The 27,150-nt window shown below is 35.3% G+C and overlaps 2 protein-coding genes across 3 annotated transcripts in view; both read left to right on the top strand.

The window, feature by feature from the left end:
* The first annotated feature begins 2,361 nt into the window (after positions 1-2,361).
* The window catches only part of LOC18436736 (Cell differentiation, Rcd1-like protein), a 62,832-nt gene continuing 38,043 nt past the window's right edge, over positions 2,362-27,150 (top strand). For both annotated transcript variants that reach the window (XR_016043952.1, XM_006846958.4), the window contains exons 1-3: positions 2,362-2,570; positions 4,132-4,205; positions 4,583-4,931. Coding sequence is in view for 1 of the 2 variants with exons in the window: in XM_006846958.4 (XP_006847021.1) it covers positions 4,779-4,931 (153 nt within the window). In the remaining variant the exon portion in view is untranslated. The remainder of the gene's footprint in view (positions 2,571-4,131; positions 4,206-4,582; positions 4,932-27,150) is intronic.
* On the top strand, positions 7,938-13,749 carry LOC110007503 (uncharacterized). Its single transcript, XM_020668871.2, has 3 exons — positions 7,938-12,666; positions 12,786-12,904; positions 13,053-13,749. The coding sequence occupies exons 1-3, from the start codon at positions 11,925-11,927 to the stop codon at positions 13,173-13,175; spliced, it is 984 nt and encodes a 327-aa protein (XP_020524530.2). The 5' UTR covers positions 7,938-11,924; the 3' UTR covers positions 13,176-13,749.

The following is a 27,150-nucleotide window of genomic DNA, read 5'->3' as shown; positions in this document are numbered from 1 at the left end:
TATCAAACGCATTACCGAGAACTTATTTAAATCTTCCAAAACGAAACATTCTACTTTCCCAAAAATAAATACGCCCTTAGAGTTATGACATAGTAAGTATAACTTTTAAAATAGAGGTGAGATATTCTACTCTAATTAGGATATTGTAGATATCTCTCTTTCTCTCTCTTATTAGGATATAGAATAGATTGCTCTCTCACTCTTTCCCTAAAATATATGCATACTTTATGTCTCTCTTAGCACGTAGTACTCTCTTCTCTGATCTCTCTCTCTTCTTTTAGTTAGGACTAATAACTTTAGGAGATTTGCTTTCTCTCTCTCTATCTTCCCTTATCACGTAGTACTTTCTTCCCTATATCTCACTTTCTCTTTCTCTTTTTCGTTAGGGTGAGGAATTATCCTAGAACCTCTATAGGAGATTGCTCTCTCTGTCTTTCTTCCTTTAGCACGTAGTACTTTCTTCTCTATATCTCACTTTTTCTTTCTCTTTTTCCTTAGGGTGAGGAATTATCTTAGAACCTCTATAGACTTAGGTCCTTATTTTTGTGAAAGGTGTCTGCCCCTTAACTCTGGCATAATACAAAAAATCTTTTCAACTCATAAATTAATCGCACTAAAATACATTTGTTATATATCTTCTGTGCACTTATTGACTTAAAATGACGAAAAAAAATAGGGCAAGCATTCTATGCTTTCCCTACAACATAAAACTTATATACTTATCCTTATCCAACCGTCCATTTTGAATGGAGGGCTAAGATTGCCCCAATCACAATGGCACATCTTTATACTATTTTATTTTTAATTTTTTTTACAAACTATTTTAACACCAAATTTTGTACGCCCAGTCCTCTATTCAACTCACACTAGCGAAAAATATAAAAACAATATTTTCGATAAAATAAAATGACCAAAATAACCCCTTGAAAGTTTCAATGGGTATTTTGGTCATTATATTTTATTGGAGAATTATTTATAATATTTCTTATAGGTGCACCCCAATGAGAAGAAGGCACACACCAAATTTCATATTCATACAATTTGTATAAAAAAAAACTAAAAATAAAGTACTTTGAGATATCAGATCTGAGATCAAACAATGAGTGGTTCTCTTGATCAAAATTGGACGACTGGATGGTAGGGGATGCATAGCTCTTCTATGCTGTAGGGGAAGTATAGAAACCTTTAATGTATCAAGATTCAAGAGAGACCATTTAATTTTGGAAAAAGTTTATATAATGTTCCAACCTTTAAATGTAAAATTACATATGCACCTTAAAAATCCGTCAGAAAAGATTGTTTTTATTTTGAAAAACCCTGTAATTGATCATCTAGTTATTGAGATGTATGAATATGAAAAAAAAGAAGATTTTGAGTCCCATAAATAGTGCATCGTGCAACACACTATCTAGATTGTCCATTTTCAAGATTTTCAAATGTTTATAGATCATTTTTAGAGTTAAAAATTGTATAATTAAATATGAGAATAAAATTTAGGAAAAATTATATATATATCCGTTATACTTTCCATTATTACCAAAATACCAAATATTTTCCGTTATTATTGGAATGTCCATTTTTTCACTTCATAATGAATTTTTTTTAAACAGACGTTTTTATCCTTTTTCGATTGTTCAACAACCGAAAGGGCTAGAATTTCGGTTGTTCAACAACCGAAAATGGCCCCGATCGTTTTATGGTTAATCTTCTTTGCTCTCTACATCTATGCTATGTGAATGCTTAAAACAGAGAGTTTTGTGAATGCTTAAAAAAGAGAGTTTTACCCATTTTCGATTGTTTAATAATCGAAATTAGGACTGTGTTTTTTAAAAGCTTGCTAGAATACGCAGTCCTAATTTCGGCTGTTCACCATTTCGGTTGTTCAAAAACCAAAAATGGGTAAAACTCTATTTTTTAAGCATTTACATAGCATATACGTAGAGAGCAGAGAAGATGAACCGTAAAACTATCGGGGCCTTTTTCTGTTATTGAGCAACCGAAATTCCAACCATTTCGGTTGTTGAACAACTAAAAAAGTGTAAAAACGTATTTTTTAAATTTTTTTGTTATGAAGTGAAAAAAACGAACATTTCAGTAATATCGGAAAGTATTTGGTATTTTAGTAATAACGAAAGATATAACGGATATATAAGTAATTTTCTCTAAAATTTAAGATGATCCTTAAAATGTTTTACACCAAAATTACATGATAAAATTTGAAAGTGCGCCTTAATAGGATAGTTTAAGGTTGCGGCCTTATAAAAACAATACGCTATAAGTGGTGAGATGTTAGAAAACTACACTCTTTTTTGGTAAGTAAATTTCTATTATCGTATCTGTAAAGGCGGGACTTCTAAGCGTGCAGGTTTAGAGAGAGAGAACTGGGCTACAGAGAGCGAGAGGAGAGATAAAGAGAGAGATTGGTATAACCGCAAATCGTGTAAGGGCAAATCGTGTACGGTTAAAGGGCAAAACGGGTTGAGGTTTTTCGAAGGCACTTGCTCCTCTCGTTTATTCTCTCTCAACAAAGCTGCTTTCAACTGGTTCGATTTGTTTGAGAAACCCTAACGGTAAGCGATGACTCCCTCTATCTCTCTCATTCTCTTTTTACTCTTCTGTTAACCACTATGAGTTCTGGAATCGACAGTATTGTAGTGAGGGAATTTTGATTAATTTTTTTATGGGCAATGGTACTCAGTAGCTTGAGGGATTCATGGTCTTCTTTATGATTTTGATCACCACACCAGGGCAATGGACGAATAATGATTCAAAAAAAGAAAAAGAATGTTGAGTAAGGCAATGATAAAGGTTGCTTTTTGTTTTAGAGGAATAATTTCCATCTTTATTTCTGACATAAATTTCCTGTTATTATTTAATTTGAATATACAAATGCATTTTCTTTGGAAAAATGGAGCACTATACTGAAAAGGAGCGGAGATCTTATCGTCATTGCATGCTTAAATATATTTAGATTTTCTGGTTGAGTGCTCAAATTTCCATATTTGATAATTTTCTTGTTATTAATCAAACAACTATTTTAATATGTTTGATTTCCCTGCAAAACTTAACCGCATTTTCATGCGTTTCTTTTTGCAAATTGGATCTTCTGCATGGACTATCATGAGAAAAATGTTTTTTTGTTGTCAAGTTTTAGTCTCCCTTTTCCAGTTAAATGCTTTCATTTTAGTTTTCTATACGAGAAAAACATTATTGGTTATTTTAGTTCATACATACATATCGATTATTTAACATGATTCATGAATATAACAAATTTGAGGCTACTATGGTGATCTGCTCTTGCACAATTTTTGGTCATGTATACGAACTAGAGGGGCTAGATCTTATGAAGCTAAGTGTATGAATATGTATACTGTTATTGAATAAACAGTAATTTATTGCATTCTCAACATGGGTCGTAAATTAGGTTATAGAAAATGAGGGGATTTGTCCATTCACATGAGGGGCACAATGTGAAGGACATAACCTCAGGCACGATTATATTTTTGATACTGCAAAGCTCGAGCATTTTTTGCATCATGCGTCTCCTTTACCTTGTGCAACCTACTTATGACCCATTTGACCATGAGTTCTCATAAACGTAGAAGAATCTTCCCTTTTGCATTTTATTTCATGTGTGTGTGCGTTCTTGTAGCGTTTGGTAATTGCCTAATCAGACTTTGCTTTGGAGTTCATGCCTTCTGAATGGCTCCTAATGGGTGAATCGCTAGCTTGCCCCAAAGTTGCCTTGTCAACTGTAGCAAACCCGGTGGTTTTCTAGTAAAAATGGGAATTAAATGATTTTGAAAAATGGCCTGATTGTCCCGAGCTCTATTATTTATTGTTGAGTATTTCAAAGTATGAGAAGGAGAATTTAAGATCATATATCTCTAACTAATGATCTAAAGCAAGAACAAACCATAGACATCAAAACCATCTGTCATAAGAACAAAAACTTCAAAATCAGTTGTGGTCTAGATAACATATTGTAATTTATACTACTCTTAGAGCTTGGAATCCTAATTTTTTTCACAACTATAATGGTTAAGGTCAAGATGATCGTTTTGAAGATTTTCGATGCTAACACTGCAATTTTATGAGAGTTTTGAAGTGATGCTTTATTTATTTTGATAGGATGGCATTTTTCATAAGCATAATGGTCAACGTGGAGATGAGGTGACGCTAAACTGCAATTTACGATTTTTGAGGTGAGCTTTTACTTAGTTGATGTGATTTGATAGAGCTGTAGCCCTATTAAAACATTTTTCTTTAGGAAAAGCAACGAGGCTAGATTACCTCTAGCACAAGATAGTCACAATTAATTTTGACTAGTGAATGTAAAATTGGGTGGTTGTATTTATTCCATTGGCTAATCTCAAACTTCAAAAGAAATTTTATTAAACTTTATAATACAAGCTATCAAATTTCATGTCAAATAATTATAATTAATTGCAACCTTCTTATACCAAAGGAAAATGCTATCATGTATATAATCGCTTTTAGGTAAGGAAAACGTTTATGTAATCCCTTTTCGTTATTTAAAAACGAAAACTCTGAGTAACCTTGCCATTTGTAACTTCCGTAGATTTGGAATACCAAGAAGGTGCAAGGGAGAGACCGGAGGCACTAGTCCATCAGGGAGAGAGAGATACTGTCACAGGAGGAAGAGACCGAAAGAGGGGTGACTTATTTTTCTCTTTGCTTTAGAGAGAGAAAGTAGAGAGTATCATTATCATCAGCCATATTGGTGGTTTATCTGTGTTTCTGTTGAAAATTTGATCATGGCTAATCTACCTCAACCGCTTTCCCTCAACCCCCCTTTCCCTTCTGGCCCTGCTGCCACCAAAGATAGGAAGCTGTCCATTCCAGAGCAGCTTGTACTCGAGCTTATTATTCCCGAACAGAGGGAGAATGCACTTTTGGAACTTTCCAAGGTACCCCATTTTCTCTATCTATCTACATTTGGCCTTATAATGATCTCTTCCATTATTTGTTTGGTTATCCTGTGGTTTTATCTCCTTTTATTTATATCAGTATATTGGGGCTTGGTTTTAATACCTGACCTGCCAAAACAGCTAGAAAAGATTTGAACTGGTGCCTTTTATGGTCACTAGAGCATAAATACCAGAGGATTGTGGAACTTATTGTATTGTAGATGACGCCCTATAGCTAGTGTGTATAGCTAGTGTGTCAGCATTTATTCAATTGTAGATTGTTGCGCTAAATATTTGTGATGATTGTTGCACTATCTATTCTTTGAAGACCTTTTAATTGTGAGCTATAGAAGAAGAACCCTCCTTTTTGTTTTGTTTTTTTTCTAATTTTGATTTGGTGGTCACACTGTGTATCTATTATTTGAAAACTTTTAATTGTAAGCTATAGAAGAAGAACCCTCTTTTTTTCTTCTAATTTTGACTTGGTGGTCACCCTGTGTTTCTTTAGCTGGACTACAAGCTGAGTTTAGGTGAATATTGTGGATATTGTTCTTTTGAGTGTTCTCTTATTTGGAAAACTTGTTGGGTTACTGAAACCAATAGAGACAACCATGCTTTGCCTTATTTTGATCTGTCTCCATCATGGACTAGACATGCGTTCTACGTAATTTTGAGGGGCATTTGATGCGCTATTATTGATATTCTCTGGTATGAATATGTATTCCTTTTATATTTTCTTTTTATACATGTAATCTATGAATTTGGTGTTGTTTTTTGAATGGTCGAATAAGATTTTTAGGTTCCATGTTCAAGGATTGCATATAGAACAACTGGTGAATCGTATATAGAATAACTGGTGAGATTCCATGGGTGTAATCACACATTACTTTGTTTCCATGTGTGGTAGTGAAGTTTACACAATTTATTTATGTTCTTTGGAAGCTTTGGGTTGGCCGGCTAGTTGTTGAGAGTGTCAGAATCTGTTACTTTTACATTGACTCTTGTGAGATCTTGGTGAAACAAAAACATTGACATGGATCGTGAAGCTTAGGGATCATTTTAAGAAAGGGCAAGCTTTCTATGCTTTCCCTACATCATAAAACTTGTATACTTCCCCTTATCCAACCATCCATTCTGAATGGATGGCTGAGATGGCCCCAGTCACAATGTCACATCCCTATACTATTTTATTTTTAATTTTTTTTACAAAATATTTGGACACCAATATTTGGGCAACCACTCCTCTCTTAAACTCGCACTTGTAAAAAGTATAACAAAATTATTCCTAATAAAATAAAATAACAAAAATCACTTGTCCTCTGGCCACACTGCTTCAGAAATTGGAGCCAACCATGCTTGAAATAATTTCCAGCGAGGGCCTTGTTGTGAGTTACTTTTGTACCAAAAACTTGTACTCTGGGTGACATAGTTGATAACGAAGCATGAGACTTGAGTGTCTCAATGTGTTCCCCCTTTGCAAAGTATGGATGAAGCCTGTAATAGAAAACCAGCTCACACAGTCTCATATCTGTAGGGATTGGTTCCATGTTCTGACTGTTGGTGAACTTAGAAGTTTGAAAAAAAAATGGAAAAAGGATGAAAAAAGATAAAATTAAGGAAAAGTAGAAAATATCTGAACAATCAGAAAAAAACAGAAAATTATAAAATTATTGAAAACAAAAATAAGCAATAAACATAAGCAATAAATAGTTCACAATCAACAATTCAACATTAGTACAACTTGTAAAAGCCCATAAATTTTAAAACCCATTCGTATCACATATTTTTAATGTACTTATTATACGATTGCTCTATTCTTGTTATTCAAGTATATCTTTCTTTATCATTGATAGTATGGTTCATAGTCCCATTCGTATTACATATTTTTAATGTACTTATTATACGATTACTCTATTCTTTTTATTCGAGTATAACTTTCTTTTTTATTGATAGTATGTTTCATAGCCTGTCTTAGGCTTTGAATATAATTTTCTCTTGGCAGTTTATAGTACTTGCATTGTCCTATAAAAAGCTTTCGGTTATAAAAAATAAACTGAGTTTACTCGATAGTTTGTTGTACTTGAGTCTTTTGTCTTTATTTTTTTGATGTACTTTGTACCAACTGTTTGTGATAAATACTATCTTTATCTTGATAAAAAGCTTGACGAGCAAAAGATTTCAACTTTATTTGAGAATATAGATTGAAATTACACGAAAGTTTCAATATCCATAAATCTATACGTAACACGCACACACATAAACCAATATATTTTATGCATTTGTCATGTCTAGATGACAATTTTCAGGGTTTACATCTTTGAAACTTGCATTTGTGTCACTGATGGACATGCGTGTCCGTTTTTATGTAACATATCACAAAAGAAATTTCTGTTTCATTTGTTTTTGTACTTTTAGTAAGTGCTTTGAAAAGTTTAAAAGTCCTTCAAAAACCAAAATAAAAAATACACCAAAAAATTAACTTGTGGTTTTTCTTTGTATTTTCCCTTTTCTTACAGGTTTTTGCCTCTTTCATTAGAGGCTTTTACAAATTGTAAAATCCTTTCAAATGAAAGCCTTTCAAATATCAAAACTAAAAATATAAAAAATTGTGTAACCACATTTTTTTTTTGAAGAAAGGTTAACTTATATTGAATAGTAGAAAATTACATAAGTAGAGTGAAAGAAGACGACAGCCTACAAGTTAGGTGCTCAGAGAACAAACTAGAGGGAAGAAGAAGTAAAGAAAAAAGAATGGAGGGAGAAAATGAGGACAATTTAAATACAACAAAAAACAATAAAAGGTAAAACATTGTCGGTATACTATCGGACATCCTCAGGGGGGTTTTGGTCGAGTAGCATGCAGATAACCATTGTAGATCTGTTGCACTTTCTGCTACGAGCAGTGGTTAAAAAAACGCCGAGTCGAACCGGACTCGCCCGGTTCGACTTGGGAATCGCCATGGACGGATCGAATTGGCGAATAAAACGGGAATCGTCCGGTTCTAGAGAGAACCGGACGATTCTGCACAGTGACTCGTCGATTCACTGTACGGAATCAGCGAGTCCCGTACGAAATTTTTTTTTTTTTTTTTGTTTTTGTTTTTGTTTTTGTTTTTGTTTTTGTAATCCATGATATATTTTTTTGTAATACTTGATCGATTTTTTTGTAATCCATGATCGAATTGTTTTTTTTTTTTTTTTGTAATCCATGATCGAATTTTTTGTTTTTTGTAACCCATGATAGAATTTTTTGTAATCCATGATCGAATTTTTTGTAATCCATGATCAAATTTTTTGTAATCCATGATCGAAATGTTTGCTTTTTTTTTCTTGTAATCCATGATCGAATTTTTTGTTTGTTTTTTTTTTTTTGTAACCCATGATAGAATTTTTTGTAATCCATGATCGAATGTTTTGTAATCCATGATCGAAATGTTTGTTTTTTTTTTGTAATCCATGATCGAAATGTTTGTTTTTTTTTTTGTAATCCATGATCAAATTTTTTGTTTTTTGTTTTTTTTGTAATCCATGATTGAATTTTTTGTAATCCATGATCGAATTGTTTTTTTCTTTTATTGTAATCCACGATCGAATTTTTTGTTTTTTTTTGTTTGTTTTTTTTTGTAATCCATGATCGAATTTTATGAATCCATGATCAAATTTTATGTAATCCATGATCGTAGTTTTTTGTAATCCATGATAGAATTTTTTGTAATCCATGATCGAATTTTTTGTAATCCATGATCGAAATGTTTGTTTTTTTTTCTTGTAATCCATGATCAAATTTTTTGTTTTTTTTTTTTTTTGTAACCCATGATAGAATTTTTTGTAATCCATGATTGAATTTTTTGTAATCCATGATCGAATTGTTTTTTTCTTTTTTTGTAATCCATGATGGAATTTTTTGTTTTTTTATGTTTTTTTTTTTTTTTGTAATCCATGATCAAATTTTATGTAATCCATGATCGAATTTTTTGTAATCCATGATCGAATTTTTTGTAATCCATGATCGAGTTTTTTGTAATCCATGATTGAATTTTTTGAAAATTTGTGATGTTTTTTTTTTAATCCATGATCAAATTTTTTTTTGTAATCCATGATAGAATTTTTTGAAAATTTGTGATTTTTTTTTTTTAATCCATGATCGAATCTTTTTTGTAATCCATGATAGAATTTTTTGAAAATTTGTGATTTTTTTTTTTTAATCCGTGATCGATTTTTTTGAAAATTTGTTAATTTTTTTTTTTAATCCATATTATTCAAAGAGAAAATGAGAGAGATGATGATTCTGAGGCCACCCTATCCTAGCCATATTATTCACATATCGAGTCCCAACAGCAACAGTGTAGGGATGAGCACGACAATGTAGGTGAGCATGAAGGATGGACAAGCTTCGGGGATTTTAGATTGGGAACACAACAAAATACTAACATTCAGGGATTTGGGAATAGTCAGACGCCTGTTAATATCGATGATTCGTTTTTAGATCGAATCAATGAATTTTTAAACGAATTCAATCAATGGCACCCGCGTGACTAAGAAGAACAATAACGTCGTCTATCATTTTATTTTTAGATCATATGTTACTAATTTTATGCTTTATTGTAGTCCATGTATGTTGATATACTTATTCCATGATATATGTTGATCCTTTTGTGTGATGTAAATTAAATGCTGAATGGCGGTTCATGCAGGGAAAAAACATATCAATATTCACATATTCATTCAAAAACATGAAAATTCTTAATGGAGTACCCTCATTTCTTATTGAATTCCTAAAAAAAAATATTTATAATGAATTTTAATAATTTTTTCGGATTTGTTTTAAGCTTTATTTTGACCGATTCACCCGATTCCCGATCCGGATCGTCGATTCGCCGATCCGGATCGGTTTTTTGGGTGCCCGATCCGGGTCACCAATCCGTTTTTTAAACCATTGGCTACGAGTGTTGGTACATCAGGAGGCAGGCCGACTTTGGTAGAGGCTAGAGTAGTATTGTGGGCCAGTTGCACGTTGGTACCTCAATAGACAAGGTAAATTAGGAAGTAGCTAGCTCCCCTGAGGTCAAGCCTTGTATGCAGTGTGGCAGCCAACAGTGGGTCAGCAGAGGTAAAAGTGACCTTCCAGAGAGGGCTTTCTATTACAACCCCAACTTCAGAAGATAAGAACTTGGGCATGACTATCTTCTGTAGGCACTGCTATTATGAGATGTTGATTGATTATGGAAAAGACTGTAGTGGCCTTCCCTGAGGAGAGAAAGCGTCCGTGAAGGAATTGGCAGCCAAAGAATAGTTGCTGTTAAGTAGAGGTTCTTTAGTGGAAAGGCGAGAGGGTCTTCAAGAGATTAAGTGTTGGGCAGTACTGTCTGCGATGAGTTCTGCATCTTCAAAAGGCTAGCTGCTTTTCAGTGGGTGGACCAAAGGGAAGTTGTAGAGATGATGGGATTGAAGATTTCTTTTGGTAAATGTTGTACTCCTTTTCAATGTTTAAAAAACGGACCGCCCTACACCTAGGCGCCCAAAAAAAATTTTTGCACACTTGGACCTGGACGGCCCAACACGGGCGACTGTACCTGAGTGGGCGCCCAGCATAGTTTACGAATTTTTTTGTTTAACTTCGCCCAAAAGGGCAAAGGGGGTCATTTTGACCCCCAAGTTTGTATAAAATAAGTTTAGGGGTTTATTTTGCATCCCCAAACTGAAAAAAAAACAAGAAACCCTCAATCTTAAACTTATTTATGAGAATCTAAAGCAATTGCGGAGAATCGAAAGTACTTCTTGTGGATTGAAAAAGTTTGTTTCTGATTGAAATTATTTTTAGGGTGCTATTGGTGGTATTAGAAGACTTTTAAGTTGATTTGTAGCTCGACTGAGATAGCCAACATCGAAGATCAGAGATTGGGTAGAAAAGGTCAGTCTGTAATCTTTATTTGAGATTTATTTTTTCAATTTGAGATGTCTTCTGCGGGGTCTACTAGGGGTGGAGATCTGGGATGGAAATATTGTGTTAACCCTGATAAGAATGACAGAAATAAAATTATATGCAATTTCTGTGGACACGTTTGTAATGCCGGCATAAATAGATTTAAGAAACATCTTACCGGTATTAGAGGTGATGTCGCCCCATATAAGAAAGTCCCAGATCTTGTAAAGAAAGTAATTTTGGAGTACATTGAAGCTGTGAAGAGTAAAAAAGGTTGCAAAAAACAAGGATATAATAGAATTGAAGTCAAGGGTTTATATTTTTTATGATAATATTGAAACTGAAGAAGAGGATGATGAAGAGGGGGAACAAGAGGTAGCCATGGTTGGTACTCAGAGCTCTAAGACCTAAGAGGGCTTTTGGGTCTAAGAAGGCTCGTACGAGAGGGCCTATAGATAGTTTCTTTACACTTAACCTTGGGACAGTAATTGAGAAAGGCAAGAGAAAGGGGAAAAAACAGGTGACAATTGAAATAGGTTTAAAAAAGAAGATAGAGCCCTGGTGATTCAGTAAATTGCTCGGTGGTTTTGCCATGCGGGCATTTCTTTTAACACTGCTATTTTGAATAGCTACCATACAATGTTGGAAGCAATTGGGCAATTTGGGCCAGGTTTGAAAGCTCCAATTCCTTATGAGATTGGAGAGCCACTACTGAAGAAAGAAGTCGAGTACACTAATGAATATCTCAAGATTCATAAGGAGGGATGGGCTAAATTTGGGGTTTCTTTGATGACAGATATGTGGAGTGATAGGAGGAAGAGGCGTAACATGAATTTATTAGTAAATTGTCCCACGGGTACAGTTTTTTTACGCTCGTTGCTTCCATTGATGTTCATGATGCGCATTATATATTTTCTTTCATTGATAAGGGTATTGAGGAGGTTGGGGAGGAACATGTAATTCAAGTGGTCACAGATAATGCTGCTCCCAATCTAGCTGCAGGTCATTTCCTTCGACAAAAGAGGGTTCGCATATTTTGGATTCCTTGTGCTGCACATTGCGTAGATCTTATGCTTGAGGCAATTGGTGAATTGCCTCCTATTAAAGGAATTATTTTTAAGGCTAAGGAGATTACAATCTTCATATACAGTCACATAATTACCCTTAGCATGATGCACAAGTTTACAAAAAAGAAAGAGCTGGTGAGGCCTAGGGTCACTAGATTTGCCACTGCCTACCTTAGTCTACAGAGCATGTATAAGAGGAGGATCGCATTAAGGTCTATGTTCGCTTCAGAGGAGTGGAGTAGGTGTAAATGGTTTAGAGATGCCAAGGGAAAGAAGACACGAGATATTATTCTTTCGAAATATTTTTGGCGTGGGGTGAAGCATGCGATATTAGTATTTCTTCCCTTAGTGAAGGTCTTGCGTTTGGTTGATGCTGATAAGCCCTCCATGGGCGTTATATATGATGCAATGGAAAGGTCTAACAATGAGATTGTAGAGAATTTGGGCGATGATGCAGCAAAGTATGCCCCAATTTGGGAGATTATAAATAATAAATGGGATAGGCAGCTCCATAGACCATTGCATGCAGCGGGGTACTACTTGAACCCCAAATTCTTTTATGCAGATGCAGATATTGAGTCAAAAGGGATAATTATGGATGGTTTTAATGAGTGCCTTGAGAAATTAGTTCCTGATCCAAATATCCAGGATAAGATATCAATTGAAGAGTTAATTTCGTACAAGTGTTCTTTGATGTCATTTGGGAAAGATATGGCATTAAGGCAGAGAAACAAAGATGAACCAGGTAATATTCTTTTAACTTATGTACTTTTGTTTTATAAAATATAAATTTATAAATTTTCTTTCAAGTTCTGATAATGTTAAATACCTAAATTAATTATAAAGGTTGCCCTCATATTGCAGCCCAATGGTGGAGACAACATGGGAGTAACGCTCCAAACCTCCAGAAGATGGCTATGCGGATCTTGAGTTTGACAACTACCTCTTCTGGTTATGAGCGCAATTGGAGTTCGTTTGAGATGGTATTTTACTATTTTACTATTTTAAAGGAATAAAATTTTATATGCTTTTTTTGTTTATAAGTTCATATTCATTTTGTAATATAGATTCATAAAAGGTAAGTAGATCATAGACCTATAGTAGTTACTTATGCATTATTTTTTCTTACAGGTGCATACAAAGAGAAGAAATAGGCTTGAGCAAAGGAAGCTCAATGACTTGAGGAGAAGAAAAACCAGCCAAAAAAGGGTCCTGTCTCTTCGAAAGACATGGAGAATGCTTCAAATTGGTTAGTTAGTGACCCTGGTACTGAGGAGGTCTTCCCTGGGGAAGGTTTGGCATGGGAAATGGTCGATGAGGCTTTAGGGCAAGCTTTTGATCCTAGTAGTGCCACTTGAGCAACTTCTTTTGCTGGTACTTCACGGAGGGAGATAGAGGAAGAGGAGGCAGATTCAGAAGGATCTCTGGAAGAAGAGGAATATGTTGAAGAGGGTGATGATTCTGATGATGACAACCTCGATTCTGATGCAGATGAAAGCAATGAAGATGATGATTCTGATTCTTATTGATGTCTTGATTGTCTTATCTCTTCTTTTGAAGTAACTTTAATACTTTATTGTACCATCTTGGTTTGGGCTTTAAACATTTGGAGTTTGAACGATTTTTATTTAGTTATGTGGTTTGTAATTTTTTTGTCTTTTTGGACTATGTCGTTGTGTGGTTTACTGGTTTTTCTATAGTTGTGGAAGTTAGTTTGTTGATGACTTGGAGAGTTGGAGACTTGGAATCTTGGATGTTATTGTGGTTTATTTTATGGATATGTAATATGGCAATATGGACAATTTATGAATTTGAGAGTTGGAGACCTTATAGTAGCCTATTAGACTTTTAAATGTTTTGTATGGTTCAAATTTTGGAATAAATTACAAATTTTGACACAAACATATGCATATCTGTGCATTTGGATAACAAATATATAAAAAAAACTAAGAATTTGCACCGCAGGGCGCTCGAGGTTCTGGGCGCCCGTCTAGGCACTGGGCGCCAGGCAGGTCGCCTAGGGGTCGCCTAGCATTTTTTGAAACCTTGCTCCTTTTTTTTTTGTGGGGGCAGGTAAGGGATAGAAGTTACGAGAGTATGAGTGGATGAAGTATAGAGATAGAGAGGGTGGGGGAAGCTTATAAAGGCAAGAAGAAAGAGAAACTGGGACAATGTTTAGATGGGGGGGAATAGAGGAGATAGGATATGATTGTAAAATAGGATAGGTAAGATGTAGGGATTAGAGAGAAAGAGAATGTGACTGTTGAAAAGAAAGAGAACGAGGAGATGGGGGGATAGGAGAGGAAAGAAAGTGTGGTTGCAAAAAAGAGAGATAGAGAGAGGTGAAGCTAGGTGAGAAAGCAGAGGAGGAAATAGAAACAGAAGAGAGATAGAGAAGGGGGGAGAAAGGGATGGGGGAATTAAGTCACATAATTGCGTACCTTTGTTGTCGTGACCGAACAAGGATCTTCATCTCCTAATAGAACGGAAAGGAATTTTGCAGCAAACTTAATGTTCTTTCTTTGTGATTGAGCAGCCATAGCTACTGTAATGGGCAATGACATCCGCTAGGATGGTGGACATGGGAGGAGGATTGAGAGAGAAAAGTGTATGGGGGGAGATATGAAAAGAACAATGGAAAAGATGTGACAGAGAGAGAAAACCTGGTGGTGAGTTTACCTTGGTTAAAAAAAGGTTCCTTAGGAGATGGTAGAGATGGGTTTAGAGGCTGAGTGTAAAGAAGAATAGCAAGGTCGCTAATGAGAATAGTAAAATGGGGTCCAAGAATATATACTTACAAAAATAACCAAGTCCTTTTTTCTTTTTTTTTTCCTCTTCAACTCCTTTTCCTTCCTTTCCCAGAGAAATCACAGTATGTTTACAAGTCAAGGATTGCTCCCTCCCTGGCCAGTTTGTCTGCCTTCGCGTTAGCCTCTCTATATATGTGGGTGTCAGACACTTGAGGAAGGGAATTACATAAGTAAAAAATATGATAAAAAATGGAAGAAAATCTCCATTGAGGTCATCGTTGTTGTGTGACCCAGCTAATGATGTTGAGAGAATCTGATTCCACTTGAATGCCTTGTGCTGCTGGTGCTAACAGAAGCACCTTGTTGAGGCCCACCAGTAGGGCCTTAGCCTCCGCATAGGTTGAGTGTTGGTGTCCTATAAAGTTTGAGAAGGTCTAGACGGTAGACGAGTGGTCCGACCAGATTCCTCCAATGCCCGAAGGGCCAGGGTTACCTAAAGAGGAATCACCTATATTGAGTTTGAGAAATCCAGGGGGGAGGAGGAGACCAGTGAAGTCTCAGTCTGTTTATTTGGGGTGCTAGGTGTAAAACACTATCCTAGTTGTTAAGGAAGTGAGAAATAGGTAGGGCTACAAATATGGGAATAGACTTCGCCCAGAAAGCTATAACGTGGCCCAGAAAGCTATAAGTGCAGTTAGGGAATAAAAAACAACTGCTATAGTTTTTTGTATGCTTCTGAAGGTTTTGGAATTTCTTTCAAACTACAAACTTCAAAAGAGACCTGCTACAACAATATGCCATAGCTTCCTACCCTTTTGGGGAAAATGGTGGTGCGAAATATATTTGGAAAAACTGGGTCAGGTTACCTGGGGTGACCCATTGAAGGTCAAATAGCTTGAGAAGAGAGGCCAAAAGGCATTAAGCCACTTCATAGTGGAGGAAAAGATGTGGTATAGTTTCCTCTTCTGGAGATAGAGGATGCAGCGATTGGGAAAGGCAAATCCCTTTTTTTGGAGTTGGTCCAGGATAAGGATTCTGCCCTACAGTCACACCCATATGAATGCTTGGACTTTGTGGGGTATGGATAGAGACCAAGAGAGGTTAATTAAGGGCTTGGGGTCTAGGTTGGAAAGAAGAGACTTGTAGAAGGAAGCTACCGAGAATTCACCTGAGGGGGAAGGGGGCCAAATCAGTGAGTTTGGTCTCGAGAGAGTACTATAACAATTTCCTAGAGATTGTAGCATAGAGAGGAGGGTGTTGGCTTCTTGATTGTTAAGATCACGTCTGAAGAGTGGAGTCCAGACCAAATTGGTGCCTGAGAAAGTCGCATAATCTGTGATGGTTTCGAGCTAATGGGAGCAGAGGGGGATAGGTTTGAGCAAGAGGTGAGGATCCAAACTAGGTATTGTTCGAAAATTTAATTCTCAGGCCATTACCCAGGTTGAATCTAGTTATGTTGGTGAAGTGTAATTTAGAGGATGAATTGCTTATCCAAGCACCTGAGGATCTGTGCATGGGGGATCGAGGCAGCCAATCGACCCTGTTCATTCCATATTTGGCTTGAATAACTTCTTTCCAAAGTAGGGGGTGGGGGGAAGAAACTTTCCACCACCATTTACCCAAAAGGGCTCGGTTCATGATAATGAGGTTCTTAATTCCTAGACCCCCTAGATTTTTGAGTTGCAGACTTTATCTCAAGCTACTAGATTAATTTCTTAATGTCATATACCCCTGACCAGAGAAAATCACGCATGAGTTTTTCCAGTGTTTTGAATAACTGAGATGGAGATTTGGAAGAGGGACATGCAATAGATAGGAATGCTAGCTAAGGTTGCACGAATGAGGGTGATTCTACCCCCAAACGAAAGGTGTCTGCCTTTCTAGGGGGCAAATTTCCAAGTGAATCTTTGTATGAGATTATTCCACATGTTTTTCTTCGGTTTTCCTAGGTAAAGAGGGAGGCTCAGATAAGAGGATGGTGTGGTTTCTGTGGAGCAACCTAGGCAAGAGGCCAAGCTAGTAAGAGAGGCGGAGTCAACATGAATTCCCATCATCTTAGTCTTCGAAAGATTTACTTTCATTCCAGTGAGTAACTTAATGGTTCTCAGAGAGGGCTGAGTCAACATGAATTCCCTTCAACTTAGTCTTGGAAAGATTTACTTTCATTCCAGTGAGTAACTTAAAGGTTCTCAATGAACGCCATAGACAATCTACCAGGGTCGAATTGACACCACAGAAGATGAGGGTATCATCTGCATAGAGTAAGTGGGAAATTCTGGGACCTGAGGGGGAGGATCTGAAGCCCAAAAGGGAGCCACTATCATGGCCTCGGTCCCTTCTTCGGAACTCGATCCTGTGGTTCCTCTAAGGGATCTTACAGCAAGTTGGGTTTAGAGAAATAGGGATCTCACTCCTTACAAGATGGGAAATTGATCTACATGCTTGTAGGATCCCTCCAAGGAGAGGACATACTATTAATGTACTCTTTAGAATTATAAATTTATTTCTTCAAAATACGTTGAATTGTGGTGCATATCATATTGTGGTAAGCCACAATTATGGTTTTAAAAAACTGCAATTTCATATTATAGTATGCCAATTTATGATATTATTGAATTGTAGGTTTGTATTGTTCTAGTAAATTGGAATATTATACTATGGCATTGATAACAAGCTAAGGTGTAGAAGATGGATCGAGCGGGCATTGATTTGATCCTAATTGTATTATATACTATTAATTGATTTCGTTTTATGCATAGTTAAGCTAAGATCCTCAAGTCAAAACCTCCATCCCAGTATCTTAGTCTCGGAAAGATTAGTCTAGGAAAGATTTACTTTCATTCCAGTGAGTAACTCAAAGGTTCTCAATGAATTCCATAGACAATCTACCTGCGTTGGATTGGCATCACATAAGATGAGGGTATCATCTGCATAGAGTAAGTGGGAAATCGTGGGACCAGAGGGGGAGGATCTGAAGCCCGAATGGGAGCCACTATCATGGCCTCTGTCCCTTCTTAGGAACTCGATCCTGCGGTTTCTCTAAGGGACCTTAGAGGAAGCTGGGTTTAGAGAAATAGGGATCTCACTCCTTACAAGATGGGAAATTGGTCTACATGCTTGTAGGATCCCTCCAAGGAGAGGACATACTATTAATGTACTCTTTAGTATTATAGATTTATTTCTTCAGAATACGTTAAATTGTGGTGCATATCATATTGTGGCTTACCACAATTATGGCATTAAAAAACTACAATTTAATATCATAGTATGCCAATTTATGATACTATTGAATTGTATGTTTGTATTGTTCTAGCAAATTGGAATATTATACTATGGCATTGATAACAAGCTAAGGTGTAGACGATGGATCAAGCGGGCATTGGCTCGATCCTAATTGTATTATATACTATTAATTGATCTCGTTTTATGCATAATTGAGCTAAGATCATCCAAGTCAAAACCTCCATCCCAGTGGCATGAAGTATCGCATTGAGGTATCCTAGGATCTAGCTTCTTAACTGGTCGAAGTAAGATTATAAAATTTATGGGGATTAAAAAAAAAAAAAAAATGGTCATTTAAAAAATTACAAATAGGTAATGAAGTAAAGATAATTGTTACATTGACTCTTTAATATATGGAGTTCTTATTAAGCGAAAAAATAAATCTAGGTAAATCATACACATCAAATTGCATAGATATAACACAAAATTGAAAAAACATATTAAACATGCAATTATTAAATAAGCAATTGTTAAACTAATTTTTTTTTATGGGGATTAAAGTTATGGTTTATGAATCATACAAGTAAACTCATGTTTAAAATTAAAAACAAGGTACAAAACAATATTCATTCAATTTGGGGGCAATGGACTTTTTATTAAATTATTTTCCAAAAGACCCAAAGTATAGATCAAAATGGAAAAATAATAATCCAAATAGACAAAAACATATCAAATATATATCACAAAGTATCACACAAAAAGTACAAATAGCAAAGAATAACATTATTAGACATTTGTCATCATCATCATAGCCTTTTCCCAATTAATTGGGAACATCATTAGACATTGTGGAAAAAAAATACATAACCTAATAAAAACTATTGAAATATACTAACCTTCTTGAAGTGGATTCGATATCGGGCCAAACTGAAATGTTTGGGTTCCCAAATCTCCTCTTTTACAACCACTATAAGCTTAAAAAGGATTAGGGATGAATATCCTTTAATATCATGACCACTCGAGGAGGTTGAAAAAAATTTCGATCTCGCAACAAATCTTTGAATCCAGTTTTTTTCAAATTGTTTCACTCTAAACTTCACTAAAAATGTTTTTGGGGGCAAGAATGGTCCCAATACCCCTTTCACCCCTTTTAAGGGTGTAAAATTACAAATTTTCACATTTCTTGATTTTTTCTTTCTGCCAAGGGTCGAGGCAGTGCCTAGGCGCCTTCCTTTTAGCCAAGGAATATCAATTGCTATCTATAATTCCACTGTTCCTTGAAGCTCTTTTCATTTATATCTGAGAAGCAATTTTGAAAATCTCGTCGCCTTCTTCATTTGATTGTTTTTAAGAGGAAGAAAAAGGGATCGGTCTCCTTCAGCTTTCTTTTTCTTATAGTTTTCTCTATGTTCAAATAGTTTTAAGTGGTTGGTACAGTGTTGGTGGGCAGTAGGTAGGAAACCCTCAGTCGCTTGGCTTGATTGAAAAGTCTGTTTTGCCTTCTCAGTTCGGAAGTAGAAAGATGTTAGTCCCTTGTCGGTTTCACTTGCTGTGGGATTGAAAACTGTCTGGTCTGGAGGGAAAGCAATATTGTCTGGTTGGATTAGAAGGAGAGTATCTGGTTGGATGTCTAGCCGTCAAGCAGTAAAGATCATGAATACTTATTATCTTTTCATTTTCTTTTAGAGCTTTTTGTTCTTTATGCTAATTAACATTTGACAAAAATTTAAGGTTTTTCTATATTTCTTTCAATTAATTGTCAATGGTAGATATATGTTTTTCAGCAAAAGATGTCCAATGAATTAAATAAACTTCATCTCTTTTGAGCCTTTTGATAATCCATACTGTGTAGCAGAAAATAACTGGCATTAGCTTTTAAATTTGGGGCTTCTTATTCAACATGATCAGGGGTAGTTGTGAAATAGGCCATTTTTAGCAGCCATTCCCCATCTACTATTAGATTTTCTTCGCTACCATTCTCCACTTTTACTGTTCTGAATATAACAGGCTGGATTAGGTAGTATAACTCTAGATGATGGAGGGTGTCAGGCTGGATTAGGTACTATACCTCTGGATGAAATAAGTCTCTATACTATTTTAGAGGATATGGTACTATTTTCTATAGAAGGGGAAAGACAGAGTATTCCAAAAAATATCTCCATCATTAAAAATGAGATAGAACAAAATTCATTGAAACAAACCTTCTATTTCAAAAATTACAAAAAGACCGCTGAAAATGGAAGGATCCCATGAAAAATATGAGCTTGTTAAACAAATAAGATGTTTATCCGTAGAAGTTGGATCTCAGATAACCAGTATTAAGGATATTACAAAAAAATTATGGAAATATTGTGTTGAGCACCCCATAGAAAAATGGGACAAAGATTCGCCGCTATTTTTTAAATAATAATAATAAAAATAAAGAACAAACCCTCAAAGAGACAGAGAGAGAGTGACGCAGGCAGAAGCACACTTAATGGTTTTTTTATCAAGTAGGAGAGATAGAAAGAGAAATAGATGAAACAGGCAAAGCTGTTTTGCAACTTCTTGGAAGAAATATCAGGGAGAGATATAGTTCTTTTTTTTTTTTTTTTTGATAAAGAGAGAGAAGAGACAGGAAGGAGATGAGAGTACAAAACCACCTTATCGTACCCTCCTACACAAGTGATTTTTACACGGAGGAGATTAGAAAGAATCCTATCTGGATGTCTTGGAAACTTACTCAGACTTTCAGGGCTGCTAGGTGTGATGCAATCTACTCCAATGGTCACGCTGAGTAGTTCCTTGCCGTAGTGGACTCACTCCTTTTAGGAACAGGATTAAGGATAATCGGACTCTCAGGTTAACGCACTCAGAAAACGGTGTCACTTAAGTGACAATTTTGTTTTCACAACTCGCTTGCTTCATTAGATGGCAAAGAGTACAATTTATAGGCCTTAGGAGGGAATCTTTCTTTCTCCTCTACATCAAATCGATTAAAGAAAAAGATACACCAAATCCTACTTTACATCCTATAAAATAAAAAGTAAATGAATAGTAACACCTTTATATCACCTCAAAAAAGCTAATGAACAGTAAAAAGCTAATAATAGTAAAACTTTACATCTTTTCAAGAAAAAGTAAATGAACAAGAAAAAGCTTATGAATAATTTCCATTATTCAAAAAGTAAATGTATAGTAAAAAGTCAAGGAATAGTAGAATTATGCAAATAATAAGAGTCACTTCAATGCTTTATGTCTTCTTCAAAGGGAATCTTCTTGCACAACTGTTTTCTTTGAGGACCCGCATATGAAATGTTTTTTTGGCAGCCCGACTTCTTCTGCTTCTCTGAACCATGAAAATTCTATTTGATGTGAAACAGATTCTTCTCGGAAAATTATCATCAATAAGCCCTTTTTCCTTTACCTAGCAAGATTAATTACTTCAGATATGAGCAATAGAATTTATTATATCCTTGACAGATATTGTTTTCAGTATTATTTCTGTCATATCATCTGGTAATGCTGCCAAGTTTGTTGTGTTTTTCAAGGGATTTCTGCGCCTTTTCAGCCTGTGACCATCATAAAAATTTTCAAACTCATCTATATTGATCAATAGTACCAAGTCCAATGCATCTTGGCCTGACTGTTTGGCCCCAAATTCTCCATAGTCATTTTCTCTGAGTTGTTTTAACACTATATTTGTCATAATCTTTCTCAATTTTAGATAAGCCATACCGACTGTATAGGGATTTGTCTTGTGGCATTTCTTGGATTACAACTTCAACATTTTCCTCTTTGCTGATCTTATTTTCAAAAGAACTCCCATGAATTAAGTGATTTAACTGTTGCACTTTATTTCTTTGAGCTTTCTGAAAATCAAGTTTTAAATTCGAGTCTTCCAATTCTAGATGATTCAGATAGAGTTGGTTGAATAGACCATCTTTGGTGACCATTCTCCATCTTCTATCAAATTTTCTTCAATACCAATTTTAGCTTTTACAGTTCTGAACATACTTGTTTGGGCTAAGATTTTATCTGGAGAACTAGTAATTAATTGTTCATTGGGATTCTGCTGAGCAATTTGCAATATGGGAAGGGCACAAGTTAAGAAGAGAGAAGATGAAAAATTTTTTGTGCAGTGAAGGAGTTTTGGAGGAACTAAAGATACTGTAGAAAATAATTTAAGAGGACCTAACTGAACATTAAGCAATTAAAAAAGAGAGAGAGAATGATGAAGAAGTTTCTATAGGACCTAGTTGAACAATAAGTAATAAAAGAGGGAAAATGGATAAAGGCGAATCTATAAAATAAAGGGTGTGGTTTGTATAGAGCCAAGGCTCTAAACAATCAAATTAGAGCCTACCTTCAAATAGTGTCGAGAAATATGGTTTCAATACTGGAAAATTTTGTGATAGCCTTAAATTATATTTTCATATTTAGTTATAAAATTTAAAGCTTCAAAAAGAGTGTAGATCGAAAAAATTTATGAAAACTTGAAAATCTTGAAAATTGACTGTCCAAAAATGCGTTACAAGATGCACTATTTTCGAAACTTGAAATCCATTTTTTTCTTATGTTCATGCATCTTGATGCCAAGATGATCAATTTGATGATATTTGGGCATCAAAACAACCTTTTCTAGTGAGAGTTTTGAGGTAGGCTCTATATAAACTTTTCCCAGAAATAAAAGGTTTTGAAGGAACTAAAGAAATTGTAGAGAACCTAATATCAGATTTATCAGGATCTTTTGAGAAAAATTTAAAGTTAGTTTTTCCTTTTGAAAATGTTTTGTTTTTAATTTTAAGTAAACCATATGTAATTACATAGGTTCCTATTTTATATACATGATATACATTATTTGGATTTTTTGAGAAAAAGGATTCCTTGAGTTATATTTAAAAATTTAATTGCTCTATCTTCTAAATGAAAATTACGCTCATCATAGTAGCATAAGCTGACCCTGGTAACAATTCGATACAGATAGGAAAAGATTTTGTTATAAACTCATTATTTAAACAAAGAGAGAAATTATGATGTATAGAGCATAACCTGTCTTTTTTAAAAAAGCCTATAAATAGACAAAGTAAAACTTTGTAGATATATTCATTATTTAAATAAAGAGTGATATAGGAGAAGTTGATGAATCATAAAAAGTCAGCAAGAAAGCACATTGACACAAGCAATTTTGGAGAACCCTTGGGTTTCCTCCCAGCCTCAAGCTTTAAGCTTCTTTTACAAGACAAAATCTTTCTTTTCTTAAAGAGGAATACATGAATGACTCTCCAGCCGATCTATGCCCTTATTTATATTAAAAATTATTGTTTTGGACAATATTTTGTCCATACAATGACCTTTTGACCAAAAGCTCCTAACCTAAGTATAACTTGAAACTAAACTCCCTGGTTTTAATTAAAATATCTAAAACGTCCCTAGAATTCCTAGAAATTAAAAAACCCTAGAAGTAAACCTTAAAACCTTCACTAAAAAAAAAAGCCCTTAAAACTAAAATTCAAATATACATCCTTTAAAATTGAATTGAAATTAAAAATAAGTATAATTTTCCCTCCATCAATATTTTGTCTATACAATTAACTTTTGACCAAAAGGTCCTAACTTAAGTATAACTTGAAATTAAACTCCCTAGCTTTAATTAAAGGATGCGGTTTGTATAGAGCTTAGGATCTAAACAATCAAATTAGAGCCTACCTTCGAATAGTGTGGAAAAATATGGTTTTGTCGAGATGATAAATTTGAGGATATTTGGGCATCAAAACAACGTCTTTTAGTGAAATTTTTGAGGTAGGCTCAAATTTGATTGTTTAGAGCCTCGGCTCTATATAAACTTCTCCCTTAATTAAATTATCTAAAAAGTCCCTTAAGTATAACTTGAAATTAAACTCCCTAGCTTTAATTAAATTATCTAAAAAGTCCCTTGAATTCCTAGAAACTAAAAGACCCTAGAATTAAACCCTAAAACTAAAATTAAAATATACATCCTTTAAAATTGAATTGAAATTCAAAATAAGTATAATTTTTCCATCCATCAAAGCGGAAAGTTTAAACATAAACCATATTTACCTAATAACCCCTAAATTGACACAGTAAAGCTTTATCCCTAGGGATATACCTAACTTCTAATAAAAACACAAAACACTTTGTGTTTACATTAAAATCAGGATGAGCCGAAATTGATATTTTTTGTTAACCCGCTTTTTAATCTGTTGTTTTTCAAAATTTATTATAAAGACTGGATAATCTTCTTACTCTCTTCGTGGGGACTTATTTCTAACTTGGATATTTTATACTCAAATTAAGGGCTTTTAAACAAATCTGTTTTCTGATCTTCTGGAAATTTGATATTATCATGTTTGTCTACAAAATCTTTTTGTTCCAGAATGAAAGAATGAAGAGAGGGAGTTTTACATAACTGAGAGAAAGAATTTGGAATTTGGGAGAAATTTGGATTTTTTGGGTTTCAGAATTTTTGAGAATTGGATTTTTAGTGGCCGAGGCTGAAGAGTGTCTACGACAGATCATTTTAATTTGAGAAGTAGGACACTTAACAGCTTCACTTTCAAGTTTAGAATTGGGAATAAAATTCAGCCACTATGTTTCTCTATTATCTTCGTATTTATCAAATACTGGAGGTTCTTCCCAAATAATATTTTTTTCCTTCTTCTTTTTCTGTTTTTCCTTTTCTTTCTCTTTAGCATAGTTCTCTAATCCTGGCAGATATGTTAAATCTCTTTTTGAGGACTCATTGTTTTTCTTTTCTTTATTAGCTCTTTGTTCTTCTTGTTTTTTGAGAGCTCGTTTTTCTTGTGCATGCACATATTCAAAATCTTCTGTATAATTTTTCCAACTGGGAAGGGAATTAAATATGCTGATATGTAAAGAGCCCAAAACCAACCATTTCTTTCAAGGGCTTCAAGATAGGCTAGTTTCTAGACTTTTCCACTCTTAGTATCGCCAAGCAAATGTCGCCATTGCATGATTTCATTGATTAGGAATGAATTTGCTTTCCATTTTGATGAATGTTTAAACTCAGATGATGGATACTGGCTCAAAGATTTATCAAGAACAATATATTTAATCCTATGCTCTGAAAGGTCATTGGGCATACAAATCCCAATTGTAAATTTACACTTCCTGGTTCTTCTTCAGAATAGTTCTGTGCTCCCAATGTATCACTCTTTGGTGGAATTTCATTGTGAAAATGGTCTTTAACAGTGATAAACCTGTTGCTTGACCTTATATCCCTTTTTCTCGAGAGGAACAAAGTTGTTGAAGAACTCAGCCATGGTGATACTTTGGATTGTGAGGAGGTGTGAATAGGACACAACACTCTTGATAGAGACTAACACAACTGGACTTAAACACTCTTAGAACACCCTTAAAGAAAACGACATCAAATTCCCACTACGCTTTTGCAGAGCGCATATGAGAGACTCAACGAGCAAACTAACTAGATAAACTGAGAGAGCCTAGGAACGGCCTGGGGTTCTGATACCATTCTTTCTTTTTTGTTTGGAAAAACCCAAAAGGTCAAAAGCGACCTTTTTGGCCCCCTGTTGAGACCTGCTAGTTTGGTCTCGCCAGGCTTGGTTTTATGGACAAGCTGGTCCAAAGGGCCAGACCAGATTGGACAAGCCACGTGTTCCTGGTTTGAAACAACTGATCTGGTCCGGTCTAAATAACATTGATATGGAGCACTTTTTAGGCTTTCGTGAAGAATGATAATGTACAAGGCCACCTGGAACTAAAACATAGATCTCCATCATCAAGCTCCCTTGAAACTCTTAAAGGCAAGAAACCAAACACTCATGGCCTCTGAGGTTTGAACAATCTTGGCTCACTATTGATCGACTTTATTTGTGATAAAATAACCCTGAAGAACCAAATCACCTTACCATACATCTCACCAAACATGAATTGTCACATTATCCACAATTGACAATACTAAACGTAATCATCTTGAAACCCCTCCCTTCCTGATCCACTCTGATATCACTACCTAGATCCTAGAATTCTGACTGAATTTTATGCTACTGTACTTCCCTGCAGTGGCTTTGTACTAAAGGATGTCTCGCTCTCTTTTTGACATAGGGATGCCAATGTAGGATACCTTTAGAAATGGACACATGTTTGATACCTAGCCCTCCATCTCATCTTATTTTGCAGTTCTCTTCACATTCGCACCGACTATGTCTTTCCTACTCCATCACACTGGCACAGAAATTCCCTTTTAAGTCCTCTCAAGTCTGTCGGCCATTCTAGTTGGGAAGTGAAACGAAGATTTTACGAAAACTGGAATGTTATATTGCATAGGCCTTGTCTGTCCATATTTGCCAACAAAGGAAACAAGTTGGCCTTTTCATGGAGCCAACCTCGTCTCCGTGCTCTCTACCCTTGGAACACAGATATTCCTGCTATGCTTCTGATGCAAATGGGAATATGTATATCTTTATCTGGAAAACTCTTCACCCTTAATCCTATCTTCTCTGCCAATCCATCCTATCCTTTCCCTTCTCTTTTATGTTCACTTCTCTTGTCATCTCAACACAAGCCTTAAAAATTTTTCTTGCTTCCTGGATGTCCCACAGATTTTCGATGCATCACTTGCATCTTGAAATTTGAAGGTCAGTGATTAGAACATCCTAGGGTCTTAGCAAAGCTTGATCTACCAACATATTTAATGCTTTTGTCACTAATATGAAAGAGAGAATCTCCTTTCCTAAACATATCTACTCAAATTCTCCAGGGGTTCCACAAACTAAATGTAGTGATGGAAACCATGGAAATACCTTTATCTATCAAGTGCCTTCACTTAGGTTCGAAGCCCATCCTTTCATATGCAGTTTTGCCCATTCTGCTTGTTTAGCATTTTCTGCTTTTGAGTAGTTATTCTTTTCCTATCTTTTTGTTTAGGGCCTCATTATCCTCTTCCTTTTATGTCCCATTGATCAATTCTACCCTTCATCTCTTTCAAGGCTGGACTTTTTTCATTTCTTTGAAGCTAGTGCACCCTTGACACTATCTTAGATTTCCCACCCAGCTACTTAATTTTAGAAACCAAGGTTCGCCAGCCACATATTCAAGAAATGAAATGGGGATGGGACCATAGTCATTCAGATGTATTGAAACAATTAGGCAATTGTTTGAGCCTGATATCTGCAACACCAATCAACCCAGAAAGTAGCCTCTAGTTTAATCAGGATCTTCGTCTGGTAGTGTCATGGATGGGCATCTTAATTATTGGAGCATGCAAAGAATGC

This window comes from Amborella trichopoda, chromosome 11 (genome assembly GCF_054954075.1).
Source record: "Amborella trichopoda isolate Santa Cruz 75 chromosome 11, AtrichopodaSantaCruz75HAP2 v2.0, whole genome shotgun sequence".
Lineage (NCBI taxonomy): Eukaryota > Viridiplantae > Streptophyta > Magnoliopsida > Amborellales > Amborellaceae > Amborella > Amborella trichopoda.
The sequence above is the reverse complement of the archived record's forward strand: the minus strand, read 5'-3'. Positions and strand labels throughout refer to the sequence as shown.

What these genes read in the sequence shown, in the direction of transcription:
- LOC110007503 (XM_020668871.2), top strand. Translation starts at nt 11,925, where the DNA reads ATGCTTGAGGCAATTGGTGAATTGCCTCCTATTAAAGGAATTATTTTT. An exon ending in GAGAAACAAAGATGAACCAG is followed by an intron (nt 12,667 to 12,785) that starts GTAATATTCTTT and finishes CTCATATTGCAG; the next exon opens with CCCAATGGTGGAGACAACAT. An exon ending in ATTGGAGTTCGTTTGAGATG is followed by an intron (nt 12,905 to 13,052) that starts GTATTTTACTAT and finishes TTTTTCTTACAG; the next exon opens with GTGCATACAAAGAGAAGAAA.